General features: G+C 27.7%; 1 protein-coding gene across 2 annotated transcripts in view; it reads right to left on the bottom strand.

Moving 5' to 3' along the window:
• The window catches only part of LOC126901994 (uncharacterized), a 51,792-nt gene that overhangs the window by 3,890 nt on the left and 22,831 nt on the right, over positions 1-25,071 (bottom strand). Inside the window, exon 3 of one of the 2 annotated variants that reach the window (XM_050679014.1) lies at positions 3,821-4,841. The exons of the other annotated variant lie outside the window; for it this stretch is intronic. Coding sequence (XP_050534971.1) covers positions 4,108-4,841 — 734 coding nt within the window. The 3' untranslated portion in view covers positions 3,821-4,107. Of the gene's footprint in view, positions 1-3,820; positions 4,842-25,071 lie in introns of those variants that run through there. 2 annotated transcript variants of the gene reach the window in all.

Below are 25,071 nucleotides of genomic sequence, written 5' to 3'. Positions count from 1 at the left end.
AAAAATAATATTCCAAATGGTAGGTAAAAACATCAAGCGTTTATAAAATAAAAAATTATATTGATACGTTCATTTTTGAAAAAGTTACGGCACATTTTAGTAAAAAAAATTGAAAAAATTTCGAAAATTAGTGATTTTTAAATTTGTAATTTTTTTGGAGGTTTCCCCCATTTAAGGGAACGAGGGAATTTTTTTCTATTTTTAAGGGTAATGTCTTCGACTAGATACGATTTGTGATCTTTTGACGTATCGTTGAAAGAAATCCGTTCGGTGAGAGCTGAGAAAAAGTGGTAACAGACACAAAAAAAAAACACATCATAGTAAAACCAATACCTTCTCAGCTTCGCATCGAAGCTAAAAATGAAATTGTTAAGATTAATATCAGATTAATGATTAAGATTAATGCAATCATGAAATTTTATAATTACTATTTACAGTACATTTATCAGAAAAGTTCGTTTTTTTTTACATTTTTATCCTAATAGATTACTTATAAGTAATCTATTATATAAATATAATAATCATAGTAATCATTTCTAATTAACTTTTGGTTTAAATAAAAAAAAAACCCAGCACAGGGGGGTCGTGGCACAGTGGTGACGTAGCATAGTTGGATCAATTATAATTAAAAAATTGTGTGGATACATACATTTTTCAATAAGTTATAGCATTTTAAGTTAACTATAATATAAAAAATAAAATCGAGAATTTTCACACGAAAATAGCATTCGATAGCCATTTTCTCCGTGAAGACAAGTCCAGAGGGCAAATTTTTTTTTTTCAAATTAAAGTATTTTACTTTAATTTGAAAAATTATATTTTATAGTATATTAAGATATATATAAAAGTGTCAGACCTTCCGGAACATTTTCAAAAGTTAAGTTGAAAAAGTTAATTTTTTGTGAAAAAGTTGTCATTTTAAATCCCCCCCCTGTGAGCAGATAAAGGGTTAGATTTACAAAAAAAAATATATCAAATGATAGATAAAAACATAAAACATCTATGAAAAAAAAATTATATTGATATGTTCATTTTTGAAAAAGTTACAGCAGTTTTTAGTAAAGAAAATTGAAAAAATTTCGAAAATTAGCAATTTTTAAATTTGTAATTTTTTTGGAAGTTTCCCCCATTTACGGGGAACGAGGGAAATTTTTTCAATTTTTAAGGGTAATGTCTTCAACTAGATACGATTTGTGATCNATTCTTAAAGGTAATGTCTTCGACTAGATACGATTTGTGATTTTTTGACTTATCGTTGAAAGAAATCCGTTTGGTGAGAGCTGAGAAAAAGTGGTAACAGACACAAAAAAATAAAAAAATAAAAAAAAAACACATCATAGTAAAACCAATACCTTCTCAGCTTCGCATCGAAGCTAATATTTTTTCGATTTTTAAGAGTAATAACTTAAACTAAATACGAAATGTAATCATTTGACATATCGTTGAAAAAAACAGGTCTAGTAAGGGTTGGCAAAATAAATCGTAGCCACGAAAAGAACTACATAGTAAAATAATATTACATGAATATAAATTTCTTCTCACGAGGGGAGACTATAGTGATAGGATCCTTTATATTTATTGAAGTTATTGAATCTAAATGAGATAAATATCAAATGATTTGAAACTTTTATTCTAACTTAAAAAAAAATGCAAATTACTAAATGTACCCTTAGCGTGAAAGACGCAGGTGTTACCCATTCGGCAACGGTTCGTTGCTTTTGTAGAATGATAAAATTGGCTATTTAAGCTAACTCGAATTTAACCTAAATAACAGTAATATCGAATTTCCATTACATACTTTGATCTTTAATTAAATTATGATGATTACTGTAATTTCGGTGTGGCGTGGCGTGGTGGTCACACTAGTTGTTGACAAAACTCTAGTGTTAAGTCGCGCCTACTGGCGTAGGTGAACGGATGGGTGACCATACATACGATTTTACGGTGGCGAAAAAGCACTATGTTCCCAGTGCAGAAGGGAACGAGAAACCACTGCACTTAAATTTCCTCAAGATATACAAATCCAACTGGGCAACGATAAGGCAAATCCTTTAGCAGAGAATGACTATAATTTCGTATTATAATAATAATTCATATAAAAATATAATTTACAGAACTGTTTACACAAGATTTTCACGATGTTTTTGATAATAACAATTATGTAATTTTTTTAAATTAATAAAAAAATTAGGCAATAAATAATGGTTGAGTTAATTTTTGGTTTATACAATTTTTAAAATTTCAAGAAAAAAATCTAAATTTTCTATTAGAGATATTTGCAGTTTTATTATAAATAAAAAAATAAGGATAATTTATATGATAACATAATAAAGTAGTTTAATGCAATACTTAATTTTATTTTTATATAAAATAATTGTAAAATAATAATTATTAATTCATAAATATAAAAAATCGAAATTATTTATTGTGTAGTAAATATTGTTTCAGTAAATCTTATTATCTTTATTATTTTATCAAGAAATATTCATTTGATAACTTAATATCTTGACAAATTTTTTTGTTTCGTGTTAATAATAAATAAAACTGTATTGTATAATTTTATCATTTATATATATATAAAAACCTAGCACAGTGGAGTGGCGGCACACTGGGATTGTGGCATAGTTGGGACAAATATAGATGATATCTGACAGTGATTAAAATCACCATCATAAAAAACGCTTCGATGCAAATCTGTAGATAGTGTTTAATTTAAAAAAAAAAAAATTTGTTAAAATAGCATATTTTTGAATATGGTAGCCATTTGCTCATAGAAGATAGGTCGTCGGGACAAATTTTTTTTTTTTATTTTATAGTACATAAAATAAGCTTTAATATAATGTATGTTTAAAGGACGCAGTATTTCGGGAACATTTTCAAAAATTAAGTTGAAAAAGTTATTTTTTGTAAAAAAGTTACTATTTTAAATCCTCCCAGTGAGCAGATTAAGTGTTAGATTTTCAAAAAAAATTATATCAAATGAAAGGAAAATATCTAACGTTTCAATTCAAAAAAATATTTTTTTTATTTGTTCATTTTTGAAAAAGTTATGGCAGTTTTAAGTACAAAAAACATCCCAATAAAAGGTGATTTTTATCGCAAACATTACATTTTTTTTTAATTTTTGACAGCCATTTGCACATAGAAGATAAGGTGTCGGGACAAATTTTTTTTTTTCATTTGATAGTATACAACATACCTTTGAATTGATATATGTTTAAAGGACGCAGTATTTAAAGAACATTTTCAAAAGTTCAGTTGAAAAAGATCTATGTTTTTTACAATATTTCAAGTTTTAAACCCCCCTATATAAAGAGAAATTGTCTAATTTTAATAAAAAGTGTGCCAAATGAAAAATGAATTTATAATGTATTTAGGAAAAAAAACTTTGTGCTAATATATACATTTTTCAAAAAGTTATAGCATTTTTAAGTTGAAAATTTAAAATAGAAAATTTTAACAAAAAATAGTGTTTTTTTAACTACGGCAGTCGTTTAAATGTAGAACATTGTAGGTCGTCGGGACAAATTTTTTTTTTTTCATTTTATGTACATAAAATAAGCTTTAATTTGATATATGTTTGAAAGACGCAGTATTTCCGGAACATTTTCAAAAATTAAGTTGAAAAAGTTAATTTTTGTAAAAAAGTTGCTATTTTAAATCTCCCCCTAGGCAAATTAAGTGATTGATTTTCAAAAAAATTATATCAAATGAAAATGAAATATCTAAGGTATTAGTATAAAAAAAACTATGTTGATTTTTGAAAAAGTTATGGAAGTTTTAAGAAAAAAAAGTGAAAAAAATGATAAAATTTACCGATTTTTAAATTTGTAATTTTTTTGGATATTTCCCCCATTTTCGGGGAACGAAGGAATTTTTTTCAATTTTTAAGGGTAATGTCTCCAATTAGATACGATTTGTGATCTTTTGACGTATTTTTGAAAGAAATCAGTCCAGTGAGAGATGAGAAAAATGTATTTAAATTATGATATAGCATTTAATAATAATAAATATTTAAATATTAATCAACAAAATATACTTAATTTATATGATAACATAATGTAATACTAAATATCATTTTTATAAAAACTAATTGTAAAATTAGAATTATAAATAAACAAATAAAGAAACTCTTGCCACATTAAAAAGTGTAGCTATTTTTTCAACATTGTCTTCATATAATGTTATTAAATCTTGATTGTCAGGTATATCCTTTGAAATGATATCGTGCTCCCACAAGTCATCATTTATAAGAATAGCATAGTTTCTTTTTAAATGTGTAAGTTTTCTGCATTCTAATAATTGCGCTTTGTATTTTTCAATATTATTTTTAAGAATTGGTATACCATCAAAGTTATTTAATTCGTCATTTGGATAAATCTCTTTCAGAACATTCGAAATACAGTCAAGAGGTAATGTAGAAATGAAGTACTTCCTAAATGTATCATATATATGTCTTAATAACTTTTTAAAGTAATAAATGCTTAAGTTTCCTACTAGGTAAAATACAGTTCTATTCGATAATGGAAGACGTATTGAAGCATGAGAGAAATCATCGATTCTATCCATGACTTCCATTAAAAACAAACAAAATCTATCGACTAAAGTTATTCCAACACTTTCCATAGTATTCAGATAATGAGTATAACTCTGAATAATTTCTAAATTGTTATTTCGAAAAATCAGTTTCCCTAACCTTTTGTTAATGGTAAATTCTTTTTGAACAGGAACAATAATTTGATTTTGTTGCGTCCACGTCCACGGCTTTTCACATTTTCTCGGGTCAAAATATTGTAATTTCTCAACATCAGGATCATCCAACAGTGTATTTTCATCATAAGGTAGAGGACAAAGAGATGCATCACTACCAGTGTAATATTTATTTTCTCGTAATGTTAGCTGAAGGAATGCTGGATATGTTCTTATAAGTTGATATAAATCGTCATTGGTTACAAAAGTTTGATGTTCAATATTCGTAAATAGTTCATTAGTCTTAGGAACAATAATTGCATTGGAAATTGTTATGTTCAATAATATAATGTGTATAATACTAAAATAATTCATTTTACTTGTATTAGTGATAATTAAACTGATTACTCACTCGCGATGACTTTCTTGTACATAAATTGATTAAATTCTTTAAAAAAATGAACTTTAGTATTAAATAATTATTTGGATAAATAATTCTTTTTTGTAAATTTCAAAGTTTTTCTATAAATATAAAACTATAACAAATTAATTTTTTACAAGTGTTCATTGGTACATAAGAAATAAAGTAAAACTGATTCTAAAATTATTATAGTTAAAATATTATAAATCAAAATAATAATTACAATTTTTCTATTGAATTAGTACCTGATATATATAACAAAATTATGGTAATTTTATTTTAAAAGTGTATAAGTTTTTAAATATATGTTGTAAATATATATAAATATATATTGTATATGCACAAAAAAAAACCCAGCACAGGTGGGTCGTGGCACAGTGGTGACGTGGCATAGTTGGATCAAATATAATGATATCTGACAGTGATTAAAATCACTATCAATGATTTTAAATCCCCCCCTGTGAGCAGGTTAAGTGTCAGATTTACAAAAATAATATTCCAAATGGTAGGTAAAAACATCAAGCGTTTATAAAATAAAAAATTATATTGATATATTCATTTTTGAAAAAGTTACAGCAGTTTTTAGTAAAAAAAATTGAAAAAATTTCGAAAATTAGCGATTTTTAATCTGTAATTTTTTTGAATATTTCCCCCATTTCTGGGGAACGAGGGAAAATTTTTCAATTTTTAAAGGTAATATCTTCAACTAGATACGATTTGTGATCTTTTGACGTATTGTTGAAAGAAATCGGTCCAGTGAGAGCTGAGAAAAAGTAGTGACAGACACAAAAAAATAAATAAATAAATAAACACATCATGGTAAAATTAATACCTTCTCAGCTTCGCATCGAAGCTAAAAATTAGGAAATCATAAAATCATATTCTATTACATCCAATAGTGGTTTTACAGAAGTAAGGGGTCTGATTATCCCTAAAATTTTATATTATTTATAATATGAAAGGCAGGACATTTTGATATTTTTTTATGTATTTCAAACACATAGTACTTAGTAAGACCATCTTCCTGAAAAATATTAAATATACACTATTTTTATATTATAATAATGAACTGTACTCAATAAATTTCAATGAGATATCTAAAAATGGGTTAGAAATAATTATAAAAGTAATGCGCATTTAAAAATTTAACTATTCACATTTTTATAAAAATATATCTGTTTCTTAATGATATAAACAAGTTATCGTTAAAATTACTTGGCAGTATATTATTTTTATTTTATATTTGGTACTATAGAAATTACTATCGCCTTTTTTTTGTTTATTTCGAGTTGAGTAATATAAATAATGTTAGATATAAGTTTTATCAATATATATTAAATGATTATACTATTAACTAAATATAACTAATTAGACATACTAATATTTATTATAAATAGATTGACGTATATATATATATATATATTTTAATTGTAACAAACAGCCATTTAAATCAACGATACTGTGCTCAAAGAAGATACGTATATAAAAAAATGACCACAGTACTTGTTTTATATGTTGTTTGTATATCCAAACGTGACGGAAACAAACAAACGAAGGAGCCTGTCGTCGGTCCGTTCGTTGAACTGTATTTGACGTTGTGTGTTTTTATCAGGACGACTGAGGGGTGGGTTATAACAGCGTTACTCTATCCTCAACGCAGTTTAAACGGGTTCTGGAAAATAATCGAGTATTCTTATAAAATTATGGAAATCTGTATGAAAAAAAGTCTATTCAAATAGATTATAATTGAGAGTAAAAAACTGTGTACATCGATAACATATAACCGTGAAGATTTTCACACTGGATGATTTGATATCTCCTGAGCTGATAAATAGGAAGTTAAAATATAATAATTTTTTTATTATTTAAATTGATATAATATTTAAAAATATAATTCTATAACAATACTAAATAAAGCTTTAGTACTTGAATAGAACGTTTTAATGTCCAAACATCTACTGTATGAATTGCTTCTAACTTTATTAATATATAATGTACCAATTTAATTGTAATATATTATGGTAATAATTAAAATGGAGTATTTTGAGTAAAAAATAAAATACACAAATTAATAAGCACCTCAATGTAAATTTACTTTATTATTAAGTAAAATAGAGCTACTATATAATACCATAGCAAAAAACTTTATAACTTAATTATATATTGTACTTAATACTCATAATTTTAATTGTCATTAAATTTATCATTTTGAAACATAACAGCTCAACTTTATTTGAATAATATTTTTGTATTAGCATAAAAAATAAATTGCATTGTTCATTTGATATTTTATCTGATGAATAATTTATTGGTAGTTATAAAATTTGTATATTTGTAAATAAATATAAAAAATCACAAACGCGAAAAGTAAAAATAAAGCGTTTTGTTGAATATATGTTATCTGAAGAGGCAATGAAATCGTTAGAAAATCCAGTAGTTACATCTTGATTTTGTAACTCTATTAATAATTAAGTTTTATGTCTTGTAAATATAACGGCCATCTGTATATGTTTTAAATCGTTTGTTATTAAAAGAAATTGTTATCATAACGTCTGACCGCGGGCTAATTTTACTGGTTATTTGTATATTTCTCTCGGTGTGTATTATTAAATATACTCGCACACCTCATCCGTCTAGAAACGAATAATAATTTGAACATGTTATTACGGTGAATCTTATCCTCATAGTGAAGTGCAGCAGTTGTTTGTAATATTATGGAAAGAAGAGTGAGTGAGAACAAGTGCAGCAACGCGTCCACACGTGTTTTATTGGACGTGACCCCGAGGGTCTAAGAGATCAAGGCCAGTTTTACGAGAAGAGTCTGTACCCGTATGTTTGTAGTAGTATAGTAGTAGTACAGCAGTAGTAGTAGTAGTAGTAGTAGTAGTAGTAATAGTAATAGTAGTAGTAGTAGTAGTATAGTAATAGTAAGCCGTATAGTAATCTCCTCCTCCTCCGCCTTTTTAATGATGATGATGGTTTACGGTGACGTGGGGGAAAGGCAGACGGCCAACCGGTTTAATGTAGATGTGGTCGTGTTGTTAGAAGTAGGGGGGGGACACGAGTACCGTCATCGAATATGACGACTCGATGTTAAAAATACGAGGGGATTAGTGATAACCGACAGTGATAAGTTTAGTAAACTTACAAAAACATTTTTTTCGACTTGAAAAAATAATTTAATAAATACTTTAATTACAAAGGTTTAAAAAAAAGATATCAAATTTTTTTAAAAATTAACGACAGTTAAAAACTAGTTAACCTTTAAACTTTAGTATTGTAACTTTTTTGTTTAAGCTATAATAAGTACAATTATAACTTCTCCAAAAGTTATAGTTGAGAAAAGTCTAAAGTTTTCTATATAAAAAATCTGTTAAAAATATAAATAAACAATTTAGACATTTAAATCATCCGTAAGATCAATGTAAATTTTGACATTTTTGGTTTTAAATACGTTTAAAACATTGTTTTAAGCAAGAAGTCTTTTAAACGAAACACCCCTGGTATTGAATGGTTCAGTAAAAATATGCACGTACTGTAATAAAAGAAAATATTAAACTTCACCTTGTAAAATTTATTAAACTCAACCCAAAATCGAAACAGATTTGATTTTACTAATATTTGCCCTATATTAGTGTCCATAAAATAATTATACATAATATTAAGTAAAAATTAAATTATTTAAATTAAGTTTACACTTATTAAACAATATAATATTAATAAATAACATTAAAAAGTTAATAAACAATATTTAATTAAATTATTTGTTCGAAATTTTAGATTGGCTCCAAATAGCGTATTTTTATAGTTTGTAACGATTAAAAATTAAATACAATTGTATTAAATTTCACGTCATTTTTAATAAGTTGTTGGTATTGACGGTATTTAAACTTATTTGATATTACATTTTTTTTTATGTAAACCTACATATAATTTTTTTAATTAATAACTTTGAGCACCTATTTTTAAAATACAATTGTAATTATGTATAGAATACTTGTGTTATAATATTACTTAGAGAGTAGTTACGTTAAACTTTGCTCTTTTTAAACGTATTTAAAAATTTCAAAAATTACATTGGTCTTATGTGATGTTTTAAACAAATTTGTTTTTTAACAACCCTGATTATTTACCACGAAAAATGTCGACGTACTGTGCAAAATCCTAAGCTTTTATAAATCTTCAATATCATGTCATCATTCATATGTATCCTAGTGTTTAGTGTTCTGGTCAAGTCTCACGACTACCGTATGACCGATGCTGTGAAAACAAACACAACAATGGAACACGTCAGGTTATATATTAAGAGCATAAATAGTACATTGGTTTTTCCAATAGTTTTGTTGTTATTGTATCTATTATTATTTATTTTATTGTATTAACAATAAAATATCTACGTCCACAGCTTAGTAGGACTATCCATCAAAATTTTAATTTTTTATATTTTAATTATCAAATTAAAGACTTTATAATGCATTAATCAATATCAGTTGTGTTTTTGAAATTTTAACTTTTTTATTTGGTACTAAAAATACATATAAATTTTTTTAATTTTATATTTTAGACCGAAAATTATGTAAAATAAATTTAAGACGTGTCAATGTTAAAACGGATTATTTATTCTATCCATCATTATAAATAAAAAAAGTAAAGTAAACTAATTTGAATAAATTTATGATGAATGGCATGATTGATTTTATATAAGCTTCGATGCCAAGCTGAAATGACATTAATTTTACCATGATGTATTTATTTTTATAATTTTTTTTTTCTGTTACTACTTTTTTTTAGCTTTCATTGGACCACTTTTTTCAACATTACGTCAAAAGATCACAAATTTCATCTAGTTGAAGATATTATCTCAAAAATTTTCCCTCGTTCCACGTAAATGATGGAAATCCTACAAAAAATTACAATTTTTAAATCGGTAAATTTCGACATTTTTTTCGCTTTTTTTTTAAATTGACACAATTTATTGAAAAATAAACGAATCAAAATCATTTTTTTTTATATTGAATCTTTAGGTATTACCCAGCTCTCACTTGTACAATTTTAACAACCAATACGTAACACACGATTTTACTCTTGTTGAACTTATAATCACCAAATATTGTAAAAAACCCTTTAATTTTAGAAATTCAGACAAATATCTCAAAATTACGCTATTGTAAAAATAGCCACTTTAAAAAAACTTTTTTTTATCAAAAATCTTCAAATGAATAGGAGTATAAAATTCGTTTTAATACTGAATTACACAGTAAAATCATATCGACCAAAGTAATAAACAATTTTTTTTTGAAAAGTATTGCATTATGCCCTTAACTTTTACACGTGTTTGCCATGAAATAAAAAACAAATTAATTTTTTTTTTATTTGTCCGTAAAAATTACAATACTAAATTATTAAATATCAATTTCATACTACGTTGAATTGATATAATAGATATTTATTCATATATTATACTTATAAATCAACGAACTACTAATCCAGATATAGTTAAGTAAACAGTAGTTGATTTTACTTTTAGAATAATCCTTCAATTTCATAAAATTAAACACTATCTACAAATTTGCCTCGAAGCGTTTCTTGTGATTTGAATCACTGTCAGATATCATCTATACTTGTCCCAACTATGCCACATTCACACTGTGCCACGACCCAACTGTACTACCGTTTTTTTTATCTAATAAAGAATAAATATTTGTAACGCTGTTGTTCCATAATGAATTATAAAACAAATAGATATAACTAAAACTAATTAATCAATAATTATATTACTTCTATTTTTGTATTAATTAGGATAACTAATCAACAATACTGATAAAAATGCAGCCATAATATCACAGTTTGATAAAAAAGAATCAAGAATTACAAATTCAACATATGATAAAATTATTATGCAGTCAAACTGTGTCACACTTAAATGCATAGATGATTTCATCAGTTTTCTTAGTATGATCGAATATAATCCATTAAATTTGTTTCAAAAGTTTCTATTAACTACTCAAAGAGTTTTTGTAGGCGTTTTATTTATTTTCTCTTCGGACCACAAGAACAAGATTTCGTAACATCGTGAATTTGTCCTCCCTCTGTAATAATATTATGTTAGGCGTTCAACCGGTTTCACACCTTTTCATGTCTACACTATAAGTAAAACACATAAAACAATAACACGACAGTAGGCTAAACTAATATACTGAACAATCAAAGATTTTTTTAACACCTTGAGGCTATATAATTATTATTTTTGTGGTACGAACTATATGCCTCGATTATAATTTGTTGGAGCACGTAAAACTAACTCATATACTTGAAAGTAACTCATTGTTTCGATAACTTTTATCTTTAAGAAAAAGAAAGTAATGTATCTTTATAAGGGACTATCCCCATTTACTAGGGAATAATGCAATTAAAACAGTCATTGAACAGTAGTTAAAACATCGGCTAAAGTAAATATTTAATGTTTTCATTCGATTAGCTCAAGCACTCAAATTTAGCAAGTATAGAATATTCAGTAATTAGAATTTACAATTGCTTAAATTTCAGTGTTTTTTTTAATTAATTTGTATAATTGTTAAAGCAAATCAAGTGTTTAATTCGATTAATAACAAAATTAAAATGTTCAATGTACTTTTTAGTTAAAAATTAATGAACGTGTTTGTAGTCGTCCGAAAAAAAAACATAAATATATTAAACCTAATCTTTAGACATAAAAATTCTTTTATTTAAAATACGAAATCATAACTATTATGAGAGGTTTGTGAGTGTAACTTGGTAACAGCACACATAATAGAGTGATAAAAGTTAATAAGCTATTCGCAATGTGTGCACTTTACGATCAAAATAATAGTGTACTTGCGTTGCCACTTTTTATATCTAATTTTCATCTAGTGTCAAAATGTTTGGATGGTTATGATATGATAGTAGTAATATTTTATTGACCAATGTAATTTCCAACCAACTCCAAATGGGACAACCGGTCAAAGTAATTTACATTCAAACGATGTGGCCATAGCTGCGAAAGCCACTTTTGGTCTGACAATTCATACTGTAAGGCAGTTAAACGTGCATATAATGGCACCCTATATGCAATTATCATTCCCAAGCTTCGGTCATTGCTCTAGTTCACAAAATATTATCGTTAAATAGAATAGACGTGTTATGTGCCATCAAATATAACATTATTTTGAATTTATATTGCTCATCAAAATAGGATTCAATCAAAATCGTAAATTGCCAGTTTTCATTTATAAGAAAGAAAATATAATAGGGACTACCAGTGAACATATTGAATAAGTAATAAAAATGCAGAAATTGCTTCATACAAAGTAGAATTCAAAATTATTTAGAAAATGGCTATCATTAACTCGAACAAATACAATAATTTACTATTTTTAGTAATAAATGTAAAGGGATTTTGATGGGATCTTAATAATATTATTAGAATATTAATTATTCGTCAGTATATTATTTAATCTTTACCAATTTATTAATATACAAACATAATAAAGTTGCTTGATGAAATTAATAAAATTATTACATTAAAACTAGTGTTGAATACCTTGTTTCAATTTCTGGATTATTAGTTATTATTTAAATAATATTTCCATTTATTAAATAAATCACATTCCCACTTTTATAAAGTTATACATACTGTGGACCGATTCTTGAAACAATATTACGTTATATCAAGATCGATTAATGAATTTATCACAAGATATCAATCTTGGTGTATTCTTAAAAAATGGTATTAAAAGTGAGGTAAATGTAAGTAAAGACAAAGTTTTACATAAGAACTTTGATAAATTCCATATCATACAATTTTTTTGCCAAGATTATTGATTCTATTTTTTTGGCTGGCGTGTTTTTGAGACAAAATAGTTTTTTTTTTGAAGTATTATTGTGTTATATTTCATATAGTTTGAACATAATAATACAATTTATATTATATATTTTAATTTATAAAAAAATGACTTAAAGAAAAAATTTTTTTTTTTTAATCGACTTGATGAATTATTGGAATGAGACAAAATTTTGAATACTTATTTCAGATGAACCTTAGCTTTTTAAAATAAATGAGGAAGACAATTTTTATTTTACATAAATTAGGATTAAGTCAGTTCATAGTGAAAAATGGAAGCCCTAAGATCATAAACCATAAGTTTTTACCCATAAAATTTGTTTTAAAAACAAAATATAACACAGTATCATTTTTTTTATTCAATAAAAAAATAACATTTGTTTTTATTTATTAAGTATTGCAATAATAATCAAATGATCAAAAATTTTTTGCTGGACTATCAATAAAAAATAAATAAGTATTCTAAGTTTTATTAAAACAAATTGAATTTTTAAATATTACATTTATAAATAGAACAAAGTTAAATAAATAATAAAAACTAACCAATTTAGTAATTATTTATAACAATAAATAACATCATATTACAAGAGACCAATTGTTTATTTAGATTAATGTTTAGTATTGAAGTTAAAAGACATTAATAATATAAAATCGTTTTTTTTTTTTTTGCATAAAAATTGTAATGATTTGTACAATATTTTTCAACTATAATTTAATTAATGTAAATTACAATATATTTTCAGTCTAAAACAAAATGTAAAATGAAAATTTCCATATAAACATAAAATCGATTTCTGCTAAAAATAGAAAAATAAATAATAACAACTATAATGTAGAAAAAGTGATGTTGAATAATGTGTTCAATCAAAAATCGACTACACCGACATAAGGAACAGCATGCATTTGATAAATCTAGTCTATTTAGAATACTAATAGGTATTAAATAACAAGTAGGAAAATAGGAAAGCCCGGAAAGTCTATTAATAGCAACAATTTTATTTTGCCATTTGAGCGACAAATTCAAACAACCGTTTTCAGTAGATGGTAATAATATTTTAAAAACGGCGTCAAATTCATTGATCAGTTTTAATACAACAAACAGATATTTGAGAAAATGAACGCTGAATAAAATAATGTCATGTATTTCAAGCAATAAAACTAAATAAAGGATAAGTTCATAAGTAAACTGGCAACGTGGCGTTGATAAGCGTTAAGAAAGTTTTTAACGCTCTGTTCTTTTTAATTATACAGAATTATCAAAACAACGTTGCCAATTTGCTTATGAATTTATCGTTATACCGCGGGCCACGATAGAACACGACTAAGTTTCGACGACGACCGGTAAGATTAGAGGAGCCTTCTATCTTATCATATGGCCGCCGAGTTGCTTTCTCTCATGCAGTATATTCACTGTACTTATATATATATGTCTATCACATTTTAAGTTTGTTTACCCGGTTATTTAAATATATGCTCTTACTATGTGGCTCGATTGATTTTATTATTTCGTTTTCTCAAGTATCTATTCGTCAAATTAAAAATGATCAATGAATTTGTCGCCGTTTTTAAAATATTATTACCATCTACTGAAAACGGTTGTTTGAATTTGTCGCTCAAATGGCAAAATAAAATTGTTACTATTAATAGACTTTCCGGGCTTTCCTATTTTTTAAATATTTCTTTCGACTACTGAAAATGGTTGTTTAAATTTGTAGTTCAAATGGTAAACTAAAATTATTGCTATTAATAGAATAATTAATAATTTTTTATAGTTTTCAATTTATCACTCTGTTATATTAGTGATCGGTTTGACTATTTTATTATGAAACAGTTTTCACACTCTTCGATCCGCCTACGTATAAAAATGTTAATAAGTTTAGAAGTACTAGTTCAAAAATCGTTAAGCTAGTCATATTCTTAATTAAATTATTTTCTGTTTATGAGCTAGTTAAATATGTTTGTTGTCTTAAAAGATATAAATGTTATCCTTAAGTAGGATAAGTGGACGAAATAAAAATTGTTTAACCACTTAGAAATCGAGAGATAAATACTTTCTGAAAATTTTTAACATTATTATTATTTTAGTAGAAATTTAATGGTCAATAATAAATGGATCTCATTGTTAAGTCATTTAAAGAACATATTTAAACTAGTTTAGTAACATTTCATGCAATTTTTATTTAATGGTTTTATACATTATTAAGTACATAAATTTGTAAAAAGAAAAATATATATTAGTGTATATACCCAATTTTAAGGTGCCCTTCGAAAATTTAAGGCGTTTAACACATAGGTGTAAATAAATTATGAGAAGTGGATAGTTGTGAAAACATAAATCCCCATCTCAACATTTTTAATTTATCTTGATCCTATAAACAAATTTTTTTTTATGTAATAGTATTATTAAGCATTTATTTTGTTTTTCACTAAACCCCATTAATCGCATCTATGATTTGCGAGAATCATTAATTTTTTTATTGTCATTGACGTCCAAGAGTTTCAAAAATGAGTGTCATGAAGCGAATTTCTTTAAAACCAGCCGTCAAAGCAAGTATATTAAATAATTGAGTAAATATAAAATTTGTATTAATTTATCACAAAACAAATAAAAAAAAAAAACGAAAAATAAATGAATCGTTTGATTACTAAAATATTCAATCAAAACTCTTGCGAACGGATTAAAACGCATTCTATCTTCGAAACCCGTTTGATTTGTCAATAGATTTTAGTTTTATACTTTTCATAAAATTCGACAATTTGACAAAATATTTTACAATACTGAACAAAAATATCGTACGCGACTATTTTTCACACAACTTCGAAAATCGCTCCCCCCACCGGTCAGTTTCATGAAATATTTATAAAACGTATAACAATAAAATTCTATTGCTCTCATAATGCACTTTGAATCGAAATAGCATTTCATTATGTCGAGTTCGGTTCTATTTCTACGGACCAACTTCACCTTAGGGTAAATCGAAGTATCACCCAAAAATATTATAAAATAATCATGATTATGTTATCGCTAAGTATCATTATACATTATTAGTGTAAGGCTACGGTAAGTTTTGATCGGAAAACGGTAACGACGCGGTTATGATGACGTCCTGACTAACTGTTCAGTAAAACATGACGTCTAGTGGTTTTCGTACTACACGGTGTTATTATTCCCCAACAAAACGTGGAGTGGTAAATATACGAATTATTATTATTTTTAGTGGCCCCAGAGGGCATACATGGTGATCGACCCTTCGGAAGCAAACCATGTCAATCTGTTTCGTTAGGTTTTTGAAGCCGCTGTGTTCAGATTCTCGCTGTACGCTCATTAGAGCAAAACACTAGTGTGACGGCCGTTTACTCAGTTTCCAGCCCTGCTCTTTGAGAGCAGTTGGTGAAATAATTGTGAGAAAATATACCAGCTAATGGTTAAAGCTGCTTATGTAGACCTCCGACAAAAAATGCTTGTTCATTGTATTGTATTGGTTTCCCGTGATATCGAAATTACGATATTCAAAATTACTAAAATAAAAACACAATCTGATGCACTACTAGTACATCACTCAATTATGACTTTTTAAAAATAGAAGGTATGCATACAATATTAATTTCTCAATTTTAGCGTCTTAAAGTAGAAAGGAACCAGGTTAACATTTTTCAAAGCCTTCCTTTAAAAAATTATTAGTTTTTAAATTTTTAAAATGAAACCGATAGAGTGTTTGTGACCGAAATTCGAGATTTATATTGAATTTGTTTCAAATATGAATTTACCTTGGGTCATTAATAACTAGAATTTGAAATTCTATGCATTTATAAATTACGTTAAGTTATTCCGAACACCATCAGATAGTAGAAAATTTTATTAATTGACTTGAAAACTTAGTAATATGTATTATCGATTTTATAATTTTGGGGGGATTACTTAGGTTAATTCCCCTAATTCTACGCGATTTTATAATCCTACGACAAAGTTGCACAAACTTGGAACTCTTCAATGTGTCTTAAACAAAATTTATACATACGTATAATTTCACGCTCTATTAATAACTTAATAATAATAAGGAACGGATTTATATGAATTAAAAAATATTGTTCGAGCCACTATGAAGGAATCCATATTTATGTGACTCAGTTGTAGGAATATATAGTAGTATGTAAGTATTTTTCGGAGGAATATCCCCCCCTCCAATTTATTCACCTAATAACAGCAAATTACTATGATTTTAAACCAATAAATAAAAATTTTACTGGCGATAATGTGATTGGAATAATCTAACAAAATTTATAATCGCATATAAATCCGTTCCTTAGTGATTAAGTAAAGGTAATTAACAAGTTTTTAACTCGCATTATTAGTGCGACATTCACACATGAAATGAATATATTAGATTGAAAAAAAAACCAAAGATATATAATATATAAACATATTATGTTTATGACAACTAATTCCTATAATGACTATTATTTAGTCTAAAGAAAAGTATAATAGTTCAAGTATTCGATAATTTTCATATATATTTTTCAAACCTATTAATTGGCCATAATTCAATCATTAATCCAAATCAACCAAAAAAAAAAAGATAATTTTTTTAAAACAGTTTTATTTAATTGGTTTTGTTGAATTTTTTATTCAATGTTTATTTTTCAAATTATTTACATTTTATTTAATTCCTTTGCAAAGATACTGTGGTTATTAATTATAACAAAAACGCGTATAATCAGCGCTATCTAGTGATGGTAGTTATACACATTTCTTCTCTACGATTCGGCAAAATGTATTCCTTTAGAAATGAAATCTATTTTGTTATGTTACAAACATCGTTCAATAATTCGAATAACACATTTATTTATTAGATATTTTATGTAGCATAAATTTTTGTGATTATAAATACCATAAGATAATATCTAAATAATTGCTTCAGACAATCATTTTGCGCTTTTTGGTACACACCTTTATTTCTGCAAGAAAATTTAAATTTTTTTCAAAACTGTTTTATTCCATATGGTAGATTATACCACGGTTGATAATTTTAACTATTTATAAGTAAGTTAGTATGGTAAGAATTTTTGTTTAAGTTAAACAAATGATGTGGTTGAAAACAATAATAATTTGTATTTTATAGTTTTAAATATTATTAAGTAGAATGTTTAGTAGGATTTACTAAAGCAATGTGACGCAATACTGACAAATATCAACGCAAGTAATTGTGTTAATACAATTACTAGCATTGGAATTAAAAAATAATTATTTTCAAATAACTCATGTTCAATGTGAGAAGATATTGCCGTAATAATTTCGGTTTGAAATTGGCTCAAGTTTAACTATTCAGAACGTTGACACACACACACGAGTATGATCGAAATTAAAAACTATAGTGTTTGTCGATAAAAATACATTTTTGTTGAATAACGTCCAATTTCGGTAGAATTTTCATTTTTTTGTTATTTATTGAGGGTGGACAGTAAATACTCATCGAACAGAATATCAATCAAATAACATTTTCACAATAAGCCCCCCCGTGTACTGACGACAAACACGCGTTCATCCAAAAAACCCGATTTCTGACGGTCGTTCAATCATCATTCGAGTGTTTTGTGCATCAATAGCGAATCGCCATTTGTATTGTTCGAATGTGTACAATAATACATGATGTAGTGCGGCGACTTGTCCTACGGTTTTGCGCCAATTAAAAAGACCAAGAGACACGCGACCGCTATTTTTTGACGCGACCGATTGATGGGCCTCGTACGCAATTCCGGGTGCTTAGCTCATTTCTCTCGCCCCGTCCCCATCGCAACGACTTCCGATTTTCACCACGGCAGTACAAGGGTCACAACATAAACAACGCCGCAACCAAGACGTCCTTTTTAAACTCTAAAGTCACTATTATTTTTCAACGTCCCACTTTTTCCGGTACGGCATCTCGGTGAAGCACCCACAAGTTTTAATAGCCGTGTCTAAAAGCAACGCTAATTTATCCACGGTGCGTTATGATCATCATTTGAGCCGGTTGATCGTTACCGTTTCTTATCAATCTCCTGGGCACAGTATTCGGCTGTCGTTCCTTTCGGGGTTCTGACACATCCGCCGACACCGCCACCGCCTCTTAACAGTTTGTGATCGCTTTCCCTGTCAAAGTCATTTGTTCGCTGGCGCCGTACAATAAGAGATGTGTTCTTTTGAATGAACAGCGCATTCCCTCGTTTAAAGTACTAAGAGTCATTGTGTCGCAAACAGAACAAATGACTCGAATCGAGTACTTCACGTCAATAGAATAATTATGTCTACAAATTACTACCAATGTAGACAAACAATAGATTTATACTGTTAATTTTGTGTCCGAAAAAGTTATTGAGTCGAAATAGCTGTTCTTGGACGATGTTCGAAAAATACGGAAGATAATTATAAAAAAAGTTTGAACACTATACTCATAATGTTTTAGCGTTATACAATTTTTATCACATTTTCAAGTTAGAACAAATAGAATGTGTGATCAATTTTAACGAGGAAATTTGTTGAAATTCATCATTAACTGTGTCATATTTCTTTGTTGTTTAAATGGATATTTGTAATTTGATTGACAGTAAGTTATAGTATGAAAATTATGAAAATTGTAATTTATTGACAATTTTAGTTTTTTTCTGACAATTTATTTAGACTTTACCGGTCATATTAATTTAAATTTTATACCTGACAAAGGTATCACGATTTGAGTATAAAACTTATAGTATTATAAAAACCAATGAAATCTTAATCAATTTTATAAGACTACTCTTACACGAAAAGTTGTCTCTACATGTATAATATTCAAGTATATAATATAAAAATATACATAATATGTACAGTGTACATATTTATTCGCATCAATTACTCATAATAACGTTTTTATGATATTAAGTTACATGATAAGAGGTTTAAAAAAATCTTGTTTGGTGTTAAAAACAATAATTTAATGTTTATGACAAGTGGTCGTGACCTGGCGCGTGGCTGTTTGTTATCTCGAATCTCATACCACTGTCCGATCTCATATACAATAAAATGATTGATCATCACACAGTATTTGTTTTGTGATATAATGTTCTGAATTCGGAGTTCTCTAGTTGAGTTTGTTCAATATTATATTTATTACTATCCAGTACTAAGTATAAATGCATAAAGCACACGAAAAATAAAAATCAGCCCTTTGATACGAAAGCTTGGCTATTAAATTCTGTAATGAGAAATACGTGGTAATATATTATGCGTGACTTGATAGTTAATAATTAGTAATACATACATTAAAAGTTAAGCTTAACGCGTGTCTTACGCGTTCGTTTGATAATGATATAATGCAAATACTCTCTGCGATATGAATTTCTTAACAGCTCCAAGGTAAGATCAACATACGTAGACGTTGTTATAGGCAATTTACTTGACATGCAAAACAAACATATAATTTTGCCCGCGAAACAGTAATTAACGGGCTTGTCGATACAGAAAGCGATTCCGTCAATTTTCATGTAAAGATCCTCATGTCACTTGGGCGATGAAAAGCGTCTTCGGTGTAACACAAACACATACATATAAAGCATTGCTCGCACACCCATTTAAATAACCATAATTGATATCATATAGAGTACAACGGGTGCAGTAATGCATTCACTTTGAGGGAGTACCAACAAAAACCGTTTCGTTGACGCCCCAAGGCGTTTTGCTAATATTCTATACACATATATTTGTTACTCGCATTCGTTGAATTAATATGCTCAGTGTTTTAGTGAAATTTTAATGGGAAAACGCGAGTTACCTCGAAAGGCTCATTGATTTGTAAGAGAAAGCGCGTTAAATTACTTTTCTCCATAATTATTTCCAAAATATAGTAATCTTTGCGATTTTGTACTTCAGAGGTGGCTGAGGTTTGCTCCGCGTTAAACGAAAACCAAAAGGAACAATTAGTGCTGTAAAATTTATAAGTACTCATAAGTTACACCCCAGTGTTTTAAAATGCGTTCAAACTATATCGTCGAATATGGTTGTTCGGAAATTCTTCAGCTCTTAAAACGGCAAAGATCTCAACAATGAAATGTTTGAATAACTTATTCTGCGAGTGTCGAATCGATAAACGTTGCGGAAATCAAAAACAATTGGGAACTGCTTTAAAAAGCTTTCTTCGGTGAATACTCGATGATCAAAAACTCAAGTTTTCACGATACCACTCCGAATATCTTACAGTACCATATCAGAGAATTCGTTGAACAAAGTCGTAGTTTTTGATTGCCAAAATCTTTGTTTGAAATGGTTTTGCCGGCTATTATATATTGCAGATAACAGAGAATGACATCAGCGTCTCCGTATTGCCAATGATCCACACACGTCTCATTAAACGATATTAACGATGGTCGTATTGTTGTTATTAAATGTGCCCCGACGAACGTTACATATTATTTCACCCGGAGGAGACGTGTGTACACAAAGAACAGTGTTTACATAGTAATAGTGAACATAACAAACTCTGGCCGTGATCTTTGATTATTCTGGTTCTTGTGGAGTCGGTGACTGTTAATTGCACTCGGCCCGACGGCGAACAACGGCAATAACAAGACGAACGCAAAATAATAACAATAAGACAAGACTGAGAAGAGCGTATAAATACCGTGTACGAGTCGTTTATGTTATGGCCAGTCGTTAAGATATTATATCCTTCAGTCCGCTGCCGGTGGTTTATCGGTGTCGTTAGCTACAGAGAATCAAAATCCGGGGCTGAGTGAATATCCTCGTTTCTGGTGCAATTACACGTTAACGTGCCAATGGTATTAATTGCGAAAATGGGCACGGTATACGAGTGAGCCCATAAATATGTGCAGTGCATCCCTCTCGGGGGTGTTGTCACTAAAAACGCATTGTTATTTCATGACAGCGCCGGTAAACACATTCAACGCGTACCGAAGAAAATGGTTTTTAGTAAACTGTTAGCAGCTCAAGATGATCCATAAATGTTTATGATCGGAGTGCTGAGTCTACACTCGAGAACCGCGAAACATAACATAACTTAAGACTTCTTAAGTTTGTTATAGTCAATGTCATTTCGTAAGCACCGAAATATTATCATCCGGCTTTAATAAGCATGAACTTTGAATAGTTTTCACAGTTAATTTTGTCTTTGTTGGCTATTTCACGACCACATTTTGAGCATTCGTCACGTTTTTAATTAAAATCACACTCTTTCGGTAACAAATTTAATATTAAAATACTTATATTACCAATATACACTTAATAATATATTCTATAAATGAATAAACTCATAAATCATACGAAAGGCTTTTACCAATATTCTATCATATTTCCAAATCAGATTTACAAATCTAGAAGTTTTCCGCAGGGGCGGATAAAAATGATAGATCATTGAAACATCTTTTCACAAATTTCATTCCAATGACTTTTTTTTCATAAAAAAACATATAATAGAATAGATAGAAGTGTATACAGTGGCATATACATAGAAGTGATAATTCAGCGTGCGTACATTTTCTGTGCTCCTCAATAACAAAATCGGAAAGACAATCATTTAAACTATTATTTTTCTCACATATTTCTGTCTTACTAAAAAAACTAATCACATTGAAATTAATAGATATGCTTATGTCTATCAAATAAATAATTTTTTTGGTTTAATTTATCTCAGCTAAATTAATTTACTTAATTTTTTAAAAAATGTCCTATTAAAATTAAATTAATCTCGTAACAAAATAAACTAATTATTTGATTCCAATTTCATTGATAAAAAATAAGTACGTTTTTAAAATTTTTTTTTATTTTGTTAGTCTTTTTCTATTGAATTTTGTCCTCTGTCTATTAAAATAAAACAATACGATTTTTTACAAAGAGACGAAAACACAATATAACGGTTTTTAATTACAAAAAATGGTAATTTAATTTCAAAAAAGGTTAGACACAAAGAAATCTGAAATTTATCAGTGCTTTCCACATGGGATAAAAGATTGGATGAAATTTCAATTTACTTTGAAACTAAAAACACAGACGACTCATTATGTTGTGCATACAATTTTCCTAACAGGGTAAAAAAGGTCTAATAACTTTTTTAATAATCTTTCTGCTGGAATCTAAAACCCGTCTGGGGTAGCTATTTTTTTTAATGAAGGGTTTGTATGAAATAAATACCTTTAGTGTAAATTGATAGTGAACATTTGATGGACCTTTCCAACAATGAAAAAAACATTAATGACCGTTTGTTTTTAATTGTTTGTCTACAGAAATTAAAACCCTTGGAAAGTCTTTGAAATTAAATTTTCCTCTCAATAAATAACATTCTTTGATGTTAATAAAAAAAAAGACATTATTGTGAATTTATTAATTAAAAGCATACGAATAGAATGATATACAAATTCGGTTACAAAATTAGTTATTTGTTAAAATCAGGGCTAATAATTTGGGTTTATCAAATATTTTTACCATAGTTAGTAGGTTAGTTGACTTATATTGAATTTTTTTCAATCATTTAAATGGTTATTAATCGTGAAAATTGAATGTATTATGAAACTGTTTTTAAAACTTTAATCAAACCTAAAATTTGACTTGATGAAGTTTAAAAAATCAAGATTAACTGATATAATTTTTTTATTAATTTCGGTATTTAAACTTATTATTGTAAAATGTTTAGTTCAATTAAAGATTCAAAGGCGGTCTCGTAATATTATTGATTTCTGTTATCGATTTTTCAACATATAATCAAAAAAAAAAAAAAAAATTGATATTGATACTTCATCAATATCAAATTTTTTACTTATTAAATATAATTAACAAGTTTATATTTAAAACATATTCAACTAAGTATAAAAAATATTGTATTATTAATAAAATTTAATTAGAACGTATAATCTCTAAGAACAAAAAAATATTTACCATAATAGTTACTGAATTAAGTAAAAAAAATAATCTAAGTTCAATTAATGTTGATTTACAATTGTGAATGGAATAAAAACTTTTTAATATTTTGTTATTCAATTAATATCTCTAATCGTTACATCAAATTTAAATTTAAATTGGTTATTAATATATTGAAATAAATTTTAATTTAATTTTTCATTTTAAAAATTATTTTCTGTGATAGTCTTAAAATATGAGTAATAATTCGAAAATTGTTTAATTTTTGTCTAGTAACAAAATAAAAGAGAACACGGTATGTTTTGGGGTACATTTAATGTGCCCTACATATTCATGTGAAATTACCCTCAGTGGGGAGTATAATATAAGTGTTGGCGTGTTTTTAAGGGTGAAACTAGCACTTGGAAAGCAAAATATTGTCACCTCGGCTGGAAACAAAACGGAATACTCGGCACGGCATGGGACCCCGACACGCGCGATTACATGCGGAGACGCGTGTGCTTTGCCGTCGTGAGGTCGCACGTCTACAAATTGGCTCGCCGATAGACTAAGATCTCAGCAAGGAGTCGGTTAAACCGAATGGACCACCCATCGGTCCAGCATTTTATTTGTTTACTATTTGTACGAATGTTTACTACTCTAGACGGATGAGTCATGATTATACTTAAAATGTCTATTTTTGTTTAAACTATATATTTGACAACTGTAGCGATTTGACCTCATCTAGATTTGTCTAATATCTGTTTACACACATTTTACTATTAAAATTGCCTGTACGAATACTAAAACTTATTTATTTGCGCGTATAATAATTTTATCATAACTACGTCATCATCATCTTTTAAAGGCAATGCCTTGTCGTTGTAGCCACTCCTCTCTGACGCCAAATTCTTCTGTGAAACAAAAGACGCACAGTTCATGAGTTCCGGGATATTTTCAAAATATTGTTTCCGTCCTCTTGGTTTCTTCCCAGTTGTCTTTCCTTCGAAAATGTTGATTATAAAGTCATTGTGTCGGATGATGTGTCCGATTAACTCTATTTTTCTTGATTCAATCACCTTCATCAGCTGTCTTTCTTCTCGTACTACTTCTAGCACTTGCTCATTTCTTTTCTTGCCCTTTCATTTTGTCTTTGTCATTTTTCTCCATATCCATAACTCTAATGCTTCTAGTTTGCTTCTATCTTTCTTATCAATTGTTTATTACTGCATTATTTATGTT

Source organism: Daktulosphaira vitifoliae, unplaced genomic scaffold, assembly GCF_025091365.1.
Source record: "Daktulosphaira vitifoliae isolate Bord-2020 unplaced genomic scaffold, ASM2509136v1 Scaffold_3, whole genome shotgun sequence".
Lineage (NCBI taxonomy): Eukaryota > Metazoa > Arthropoda > Insecta > Hemiptera > Phylloxeridae > Daktulosphaira > Daktulosphaira vitifoliae.
Note: the sequence above shows the minus strand (reverse complement) of the source record. Positions and strands in the feature narration are given on the sequence as shown.